Source organism: Acanthochromis polyacanthus, chromosome 7 (genome assembly GCF_021347895.1).
Source record: "Acanthochromis polyacanthus isolate Apoly-LR-REF ecotype Palm Island chromosome 7, KAUST_Apoly_ChrSc, whole genome shotgun sequence".
Taxonomy (NCBI): Eukaryota; Metazoa; Chordata; class Actinopteri; family Pomacentridae; genus Acanthochromis; species Acanthochromis polyacanthus.
This window is the reverse complement of record NC_067119.1, coordinates 6,007,100-6,017,170: the sequence shown is the minus strand read 5'-3', so window position 1 is coordinate 6,017,170 and position 10,071 is coordinate 6,007,100. Positions and strand designations below refer to the sequence as shown.

The 10,071-nt window shown below is 37.5% G+C and overlaps 1 protein-coding gene across 1 annotated transcript in view; it reads right to left on the bottom strand.

The window, feature by feature from the left end:
* Positions 1 to 10,071, bottom strand: part of rnf215 (ring finger protein 215) — a 30,858-nt gene that overhangs the window by 4,354 nt on the left and 16,433 nt on the right. The window contains exons 7-9 of the mRNA XM_051950401.1: positions 4,040 to 4,156; positions 2,677 to 2,811; positions 577 to 679 (exon numbers count right to left, since the gene is read on the bottom strand). Of these exons, the coding sequence (XP_051806361.1) occupies positions 577 to 679; positions 2,677 to 2,811; positions 4,040 to 4,156 (355 nt within the window). The remainder of the gene's footprint in view (positions 1 to 576; positions 680 to 2,676; positions 2,812 to 4,039; positions 4,157 to 10,071) is intronic.

Sequence of the window (10,071 nt, the reverse complement as noted above, 5' to 3'; positions counted from 1 at the left end):
CCATCAGAAGTGTCATTGATCAGGATGATTATTACACACAGAGAGCAGCAACAGCTGGAGGAAAAAAGTGGAAAAATGTCAACAAAATGGACATTCTTCTACTGCTTTTTTGTGGAATATTCTTCTTTTAATTTTCAAAATGTTCAAAATCTGTTATAAAGTAAAAAATAAACATATTTCAAAGGTGAAATCATTCTTGTGTGGACAAAAATAGAATAAAAACAATAATACAAATGATTACTCTGCACCAAAATGACAAAAATGGCAGAAAAACACACCGACTCTTCAGTCGTTTTTGACCTACTTACAGAAGAGTGTAGGGTCCAATCACTCGTGCATCCAAGGGTCAAAGTCAATCTAACATTTCATCATGTCGTGAGCACACTAATTTAAATAAACTTGCCTCTGCAGGAACAATAGTTACATAACCTTAGAAACAAGCCACGACTTCACAGGTGAATCTGAGGTGTGTTCTGGTACTTGAACAGCTCTACACTCCTGGATATCAATTAATTCCTGTGAATAAAATGGAAATCTTCCATACAGAAGTAGTGGTTTGTGTGTGTGTGAACTCACTGAGGATGCTGCGTTTGCACAGAGGACAGGTGTGTTGCAGCAGCAGCCAGGGGTCGACACAATCTCTGTGGTACTCGTGAAGACACGGCAACACCCGCAGACACTGAACGGAAACAAAAAACACGAAGTTTAGTATTACTACAGCACGGTCTTTAAAAAAACATCATAAAACACGGTAAAAGTCAGAATGCACAGGTATTATTCCTACATCATCACTCGTGCTTCACTTGTTCCTGAGGTTACCTGCAGCGTCAGAGCAGCCTGCAGGGAGCATAAAGATCTACTTTTACTAATTTAAGCCTCCTGTCTTCCATCCTCCTGCCCCTGACCTGCAATTTAACCTCGGTGTGCAAGAATGAAGGACGTCTCTACTCATAAAATGCATTTTGAGGAGGCGAGGATATACAGGTGCATCATCAGACTCTGTTGAACATTTGTAACCCAAAAGAGGCAGAACACAGAAAACATGATGCATAAACGCTGAGAAGAGGAGGAGGTAATGCGCTGTGTTTCTGTAGCTGAACTTTGCCATGTACTGTACTTTACATCCTTCACACTGACTGAATGAATGACCAACATCCCTGTCTGTCTTATGCTGTGTGTGAGATTTTATTGCTTTTATTACCGCCCAGAAAAACTCCGTTTTCCGGATGGTATTGTTTTCAGTTGCATGGTCTTCCTTGCTTGCGTGTTTGTCTGTAACAATTTGGTTTCCGCGCGATAACTCGATAAAATATTGATGTAGCCTCACCATATTTGGTACACAGGTGTACCATAATAAGACACAGGTCAAGCTCGCATTTGGTGACCGTGACCTCATTTTCAAGGTCACAGGGGTCATCTTTGTCAATGTAGTGTCCGATGTCACTGGCTACTGTCCATGACATACAGATGACCTCGCCAGGCGGTCCAAGTTTGGTAAAAATTCTTCTTGTGTTTTTTTTTTAACCATTTTAAGACATTTTTAATTAGTTTATCGTTTGTTTATTGTGAAAGCTTGTGGAAGCTGCTGCATAACAAATAATAAAGCTGAAAACATGTTGGGAGGACTGACACGTGTGTGTGTGTGTGTGTGTGTGTGTGTGTGTGTGTGTGTGTGTGTGTGTGTGTGTGTGTGTGTGTGTGTGTGTGTGTGTGTGTTCTTGTACTTGCTACATTGTGAGTACCATTTTCTGCATTTAACTATCAAAGTGAGGACATTTTGGCCGGTCCTCACTTTGAAACAGCCATGTCTGAGGGTGAAGACTTGTTTTTAGAGAACAGGTATGAATTGAGGTTTGGTTAGGGTTAGGGTAAGGATTAAGTTTAGGCAATCAGTTGTGATGGTTAAGGTTAGGGTAAGGCTCTAGGAAATGCATTACGCCTATGGATGTCCTCACTAAGATAGAAGTACAAACATGTGTGTGTGTGTGTGTGTTCTAGCTTTTGCTACATTGTGGGGGACCAAATGTCCCCACAACGGTAGGAAAACCGAAAACTATGTCACTTGTGGGGACCTCATTTCGGGCCCCACAAGTTTAAACAGTGTTTTCTTGTCCATGTTGTTGTTACAGAAAAAAGTAAAAATGCAAAAACGTTTCTTTAGGGTTAGCCATTGTTTTGGTCTGGGTTAGGGTTAGGGTAAGGTTAGGATGTAGGGTTAGGGGTTAGATATGAATGGGAGTCAATGGTAAGTCCCCACAATGATAGAAAAACATAATATGTGTGTGTGTGTGTGTGTGTGTGTAATATATCACTCATTTATTATACATCAGTGTGTAACATATGTGCAGCACTCATTTGTGTGCCCCGCTTCTTTTATACTTTACTACACGTGTGATTGTTATTAAAAAAAGCTCAGTAAATCTGACATTTATACATTTCTGTCACATATTGCGTTATAAACTGAATTCATAGTAAATAAATAGCGGACTCTACGTCATTACTGAACATTATACTTAGATTATAATTACTTGATGCTGCTCTAAAATAACTAACTGTTAAATTACCGCTGCCTCAACCCTTTCTCCTCCTCCACCCTAATCTCAGGCAGGAGGCGGGTTGAGCCGAGGAATGAAGGAGGAACAGACTGAAATGAGACAGGAGGTCAGTGTTGCTCACCTGGTTGTTGTTGAACGGCTCCAGACAAACAGCACAGTTGTCCGTCTCCAGCGGCTCACACCAGGGTTTGGGCTGACGGTAAGTTTTGGTCTTCAGGGACGACATCCTCTTCAGAACGTCCTGCTTAGGGAGCAGCTGAAGATACAAAACAGCAGAACGTCTTATGATGCTTTATCTGAATAAATAAAAAAAGTGCTGTGAGCTGCAGCTTTTTTCTGTGTGTCGACATAAAAACACACCAACACATAACAGAATCTGGGCAGAGACGTCCAATGGTTCTGTTGCTGACTTGAAGTTGTTCTGAACCTGAAAGTGTTCCTTTATGTTCCTCCCACACTGTGACACTAATGTGTTTGTTCTGACACTTCAGAGAAGAAAGAGAACATCACAGCTACAAAGAGGGATTTCTTTTTGATAAACCTGAAAGCTCTCACAAACTATGAGATCTTGATCTAAAGTAAGTTTTTGTCTGTTGCACCACATGAGCCAATCATGATCCAAAGAACACATAAAGAGGTTTAGACAGACAGAACGATGCTGCTCTATGAAGGGCCAAACATGTTGAAAACTGATGCTTCAGGTAGCTGCACATTTAAGTCAATAACATAAAAATTGAGGAATTTATAAAGTTTTAATATCATTTCCCCTCCAAAACAGGCAAAATGTTCAAGCGACGCCATATTCGGATATTTAAAGTTTACATTGCAAAACTACACGACAGAAATAATCTCATTTTTAGCTTTAAAGGTGCTAGCATTAGCATCACGATTTACACATTGCACAGTATAAGCAGATTACACTTATTAATAAATCAGTGTGTAAATGAATGCTGCAACTGATTAATTTGAGCTAAAATGATTTATTTTGCATACTGCTGGGTAGCTTATGAACCAGCCACTTATGTATTATCGTCTTTATCTATAACATATTTGATAACTTTTGTATAATTAACCTGAATCTCCAATGTAAATAAAGTTATATTGTGATAGTGTATTAAACTTTGGCTCATGTTTATTTTACTGTTAAACAATGATAAATCTAAGTTCGCTATTTGCTAGGTAGATTACAATTATTTTATATTTCACAAATTAGAGAATTTCTAATATTTAGTCAACATCATTATCAGCACATTTTATTAATTCACTATCAATTTGTCCTTAATTAATAATGATGATAATAAAGTGCTACCAAGTGACAACATAGTAAAAAAATTAAATACTCAGAGTACAGGAACCTGAAAACTGTACCTAATTCACTGTTCATCATATATGATAGAAAAGAAAGCAATAAAGGATTTGCTATAAAACTGTCTGTGTGGAGCTCAGACATCCCTGTGATGATGTGAGCAGTGTGGGCGGGTTACCTCCAGCTCGTCGTTCAGCTCGTGGTCCTGGTACTGCCAGCGAGCCTGAACGATGACTCCCGTACTGAGGATGAGCGCCACCAGCAGGACGGTGTCCCACAGCTGCTGCAGGTATTTCTGTGGACACAGCAGAGAGCAGCAGCAACACTTCAACATCTGGTTCACCTTAATAACAGAATGAATCAGAAAACATCTCTGAGAAGTTTGGATTAAGCGTTTCATAAAGCTGATTCTGATCAAAATAAATAGTGATACACCTGAAACGGCAACAGGGGAGTATGTACACTACAGTACAAGAGTTTGGGGTCATCCAGACAATTTCATGTTTCAATGAAAATTCACATTTTTATCCATGTGCTAACATAACTGAACAAAATCCTCAATGAGCCTTTCAACACCATTAGCTAACACAATGTAGCATTAGAACACAGGAGTGATGGTTGCTGGAAATGTTCCTCTGTACCCCTATGGAGATATTCCATTAAAAATCAGACATTTCCAGCCAGAATAGTCATTTACCACATTAACTATGGATTTAACATTCATTTAATGTCTTCATTTTCATAAATAAGGACATTTATGAGTGACAAACCTTTGAACAGTAGTGTAGATTAGGGATGTCTTGATCAGTCTTTTTTTTTTTAAACCCCCAATAAAATGAGTTATTTCCTCCGCCAGGAGGTTATGTAATCACCGGAGTTTGTTTGTCTGTCCGTCTGTGTGTCCGTGTGTGTGTGTGTGTGTGTGTCTCTGTCTGTTAACAGCATAACTCAAAAAGTCATGGACGGATTTTCACCAAATTTTTACAGGATGTCCGGAAGAGCAAGAGTAAGAATCGATTAGATTTTGGAGGTGATCCGAATCACCGTCTGGATCCAGGAATTTTTTGAAGGTTGAAGGACAATTGAGAGATGGCCGTCAGGCCATCTCTCAATTGGACAGAGAAAAGTCCGTCCATGACTTTTTGAGTTATGCTGTTAACAGACAAACAGAAACACACACACACACACACACACACACACACACACGGACACACAGACACACACACAGACGGACAGACAAACGGCATGGCGGAGGTATGCGCTCTCCGAGTGCTTTTCTAGTTTAGCATGTCGTCTAAAATGTGAGAAAAATGTCATAGTTCGGTATGTCGTCCAAAATGTGACAAAAAATGTCATAGTTTAGTATGTCGTCCAAAATGTGATAAAAACGTCAAAGTTTAGTATGTCGTCCAAAATGTGATAAAAACGTCAAAGTTTAGTATGTCGTCCAAAATGTGATAAAAACGTCAAAGTTTAGTATGTCGTCCAATAAGTGACAAAAAACGTCATAGTTCAGTATGTCGTCCAGAAAATGACACTTTAATCCCACAGCAGGAAAATTTGCGAAGGAGTCATTCCCATACCGAGAGTTGAACCCGAGCCTCCTGGGTGAAAACCAGGTGTCAGAACTACTAGGCCATATGAGACATACTTAAGTATGTTGACCAAAAGATGACAAAAAGTTTATAGTTTAGTATGTCGTCCAAAATACAACAAAAAAGTTCATAGTTTAGTATGTCGTCCAAATTGTGACAAAAATGTCATAGTTTAGTATGTCGTCCAAATTGTGACAAAAACGTCATAGTTTAGTATGTTGTCCAAAATGTGACAAAAACGTCATAGTTTAGTATGTTGTCCAAAATATGACAAAAAACGTCATATTTTAGTATGTCGTCCAAAAAGTGACTAAAACGTCACAGTTTAGCATGTCGTCCAAAAAATGACAAAAACGTCACAGTTTAGTATGTTGTCCAAAATGTGACAAAAAACGTCATAGTTTAGTATGTTGTCCAAAATGTGACAAAAAACGTCATAGTTTAGTATGTCGTCCAAAAAGTGACAAAAACGTCATAGTTTAGTATGTCGTCCAAAATGTGACAAAAACGTCATAGTTTAGTATGTCGTCCAAAATGTGACAAAAACGTCATAGTTTAGTATGTCGTCCAAAATGTGACTAAAACGTCATAGTTTAGTATGCCGTCCAAAAAGTGACAAAAACGTCATAGTTTAGTATGTCGTCCAAAATGTGACAAAAAACATCATAGTTTAGTATGTTGTCCAAAATGTGACAAAAAACGTCATAGTTTAGTACGTCGTCCAAAAAGTGACAAAAACATCATAGTTTAGTATGTCGTCCAGAAGAAGACACATTAATCCCACAACAGGGAAATTTCCAAAGGAGTCACTCCCATACCAAGAGTTAAACCCGGGCCACCTGGGTGAAAACCAGGAATCCTGACCACTAGACCATATGCGACAACTACATCAAAAAACACCAAAAAGTTCATAGTTTAGTATGTCGTCCAAAAAGTTAAAAAAAAAACGTCATAGTTTAGTATGTCGTCCAAATTGTGACAAAAACGTCATAGTTTAGTATGTTGTCCAAAATGTGACAAAAAACGTCATAGTTCAGTATGTCGTCCAAAAAGTGACTAAAACGTCATAGTTTAGTATGTCGTCCAAAAACTGACAAAAACGTCATAGTTTAGTATGTTGTCCAAAATGTGACAAAAAACGTCATAGTTTAGTATGTCGTCCAAAAAGTGAAAAAAAGTCATAGTTTAGTATGTCATCCAAAAAGTGACAAAAAACGTCATAGTTTAGTATGTCGTCCAAAATGTGACAAAAACGTCATAGTTCAGTATGTCGTCCAAATTGTTACAAAAACGTCATAGTTTAGCATGTTGTCCAAAATGTGACAAAAACGTCATAGTTCAGTATGTCGTCCAAAATGTGACAAAAACGTCATAGTTTAGTATGTCGTCCAAATTGTGACAAAAACGTCATAGTTTAGTATGTCGTCCAAAATGTGACAAAAACGTCATAGTTTAGTATGTCGTCCAAAATGTGACAAAAACGTCATAGTTCGGTATGTCGTCCAGAAAATGACACTTTAATCCCACAGCAGGAAAATTTGCGAAGGAGTCATTCCCATACCGAGAGTTGAACCCGAGCCTCCTGGGTGAAAACCAGGTGTCAAAACTACTAGACCATATGAGACATACTTAAGTATGCTGACCAAAAGATGACAAAAAACGTCATATTTTAGTATGTCGTCCAAAAAGTGACTAAAACGTCATAGTTTAGCATGTCGTCCAAAAAGTGACAAAAACGTCATAGTTTAGTATGTTGTCCAAAATGTGACAAAAAACGTCATAGTTTAGTATGTTGTCCAAAATGTGACAAAAAACGTCATAGTTTAGTATGTTGTCCAAAATGTGACAAAAAACGTCAGAGTTTAGTAGGTTGTCCAAAATGTGACAAAAAAACGTCATAGTTTAGTATGTCGTCCAAAAAGTGAAAAAAAGTCATACTTTAGTATGTCATCCAAAAAGTGACAAAAAACGTCATAGTTAAGTATGTCGTCCAAAAAGTGACAAAAAACGTCATAGTTCAGTATGTCGTCCAAAATGTGACAAAAACGTCATAGTTTAGTATGTCGTCCAAATTGTGACAAAAACGTCATAGTTTAGTATGTTGTCCAAAATGTGACAAAAACGTCATAGTTCAGTATGTCGTCCAAAATGTGACAAAAACGTCATAGTTTAGTATGTCGTCCAAATTGTGACAAAAACGTCATAGTTTAGTATGTTGTCCAAAATGTGACAAAAACGTCATAGTTCAGTATGTCGTCCAAAAAGTGACTAAAACGTCATAGTTTAGTATGTCGTCCAAAAACTGACAAAAACGTCACAGTTTAGTATGTTGTCCAAAATGTGACAAAAAACGTCATAGTTTAGTATGTCGTCTAAAATGTGACAAAAACGTCATAGTTTAGTATGTCGTCCAAAATGTGACAAAAAACGTCATAGTTTAGTATGTTGTCCAAAATGTGACAAAAAACGTCATAGTTTAGTATGTCGTCCAAAATGTGACAAAAACGTCATAGTTCAGTATGTCGTCCAAAATGTGACAAAAACGTCATAGTTTAGTATGTCGTCCAAAATGTGACAAAAAACGTCATAGTTTAGTATGTCGTCTAAAATGTGACTAAAACGTCATAGTTTAGTATGTCGTCCAAAATGGGACAAAAACGTCATAGTTCGGTATGTCGTCCAGAAAATGACACTTTAATCCCACAGCAGGAAAATTTGCGAAGGAGTCATTCCCATACCGAGAGTTGAACCCGAGCCTCCTGGGTGAAAACCAGGTGTCAAAACTACTAGGCCATATGAGACATACTTAAACACATTGACCAAAAGATGACAAAAAGTTTATAGTTTAGTTATGTCGTCCAAAATACAACAAAAAAGTTCATAGCTTAGTATGTCGTCCAAATTATGACAAAAATGTCATAGTTTCGTATGTCGTCCAAAAAGTGAAAAAAACGTCATAGTTTAGTATGTCGTCCAGAAGAAGACACATTAACCCCACAACAGGGAAATTTCCAAAGGAGTCACTCCCATACCAAGAGCTGAACCCGGGACACCTGGGTGAAAACCAGGAATCCTGACCACTAGACCATATGCGACAACTACATCTAAAAACACCAAAAAGTTCATAGTTTAGTATGTCGTCCAAAAAGTTAAAAAAAAAAAACGTCATAGTTTAGTATGTCGTCCAAATTGTGACAAAAACGTCATAGTTTAGTATGTTGTCCAAAATGTGACAAAAAACGTCATAGTTCAGTATGTCGTCCAAAAAGTGACTAAAACGTCATAGTTTAGAATGTCGTCCAAAAACTGAAAAAAACGTCATAGTTCAGTATGTCGTCGAAAAAGTGACAAAAAACGTCACAGTTTAGTATGTCGTCCAAAATGTGACAAAAACGTCATAGTTCACTATGTCGTCCAAAATGTGACAAAAAACGTCATAGTTTAATATGTCGTCCAAAAAGTGAAAAAAAGTCATACTTTAGTATGTCATCCAAAAAGTGACAAAAAACGTCATAGTTAAGTATGTCGTCCAAAAAGTGACAAAAAACGTCATAGTTCAGTATGTCGTCCAAAATGTGACAAAAACGTCATAGTTCAGTATGTCGTCCAAAATGTGACAAAAACGTCATAGTTTAGTATGTCGTCCAAATTGTGACAAAAACGTCATAGTTTAGTATGTTGTCCAAAATGTGACAAAAACGTCATAGTTCAGTATGTCGTCCAAAAAGTGACTAAAACGTCATAGTTTAGTATGTCGTCCAAAAACTGACAAAAACGTCACAGTTTAGTATGTTGTCCAAAATGTGACAAAAAACGTCATAGTTTAGTATGTCGTCTAAAATGTGACAAAAACGTCATAGTTTAGTATGTCGTCCAAAATGTGACAAAAAACGTCATAGTTTAGTATGTTGTCCAAAATGTGACAAAAAACGTCATAGTTTAGTATGTCGTCTAAAATGTGACTAAAACGTCATAGTTTAGTATGTCGTCCAAAATGGGACATAAACGTCATAGTTCGGTATGTCGTCCAGAAAATGACACTTTAATCCCACAGCAGGAAAATTTGCGAAGGAGTCATTCCCATACCGAGAGTTGAACCCGAGCCTCCTGGGTGAAAACCAGGTGTCAAAACTACTAGGCCATATGAGACATACTTAAGTATGTTGACCAAAAGATGACAAAAAGTTTATAGTTTAGTTATGTCGTCCAAAATACAACAAAAAAGTTCATAGCTTAGTATGTCGTCCAAATTATGACAAAAATGTCATAGTTTCGTATGTCGGCCAAAAAGTGAAAAAAAACGTCATAGTTTAGTATGTTGTCCAAAATGTGACAAAAAACGTCATAGTTAAGTATGTCGTCCAAAATGTGACAAAAAACGTCATAGTTTAGTATGTCGTCCAAAATGTGACAAAAACGTCATAGTTCGGTAGGTCGTCCAAAATGTGACAAAACGTCATAGTTTAGTATGTCGTCCAAAATGTGACAAAAACGTCATAGTTTAGTATGTCGTCCAAAATGTGACAAAAACGTCATAGTTCAGTATGTCGTCCAAAATGTGACAAAAACGTCATAGTTTAGTATGTCGTCCAAAAAGTGAAAAAAAAGTCATAGT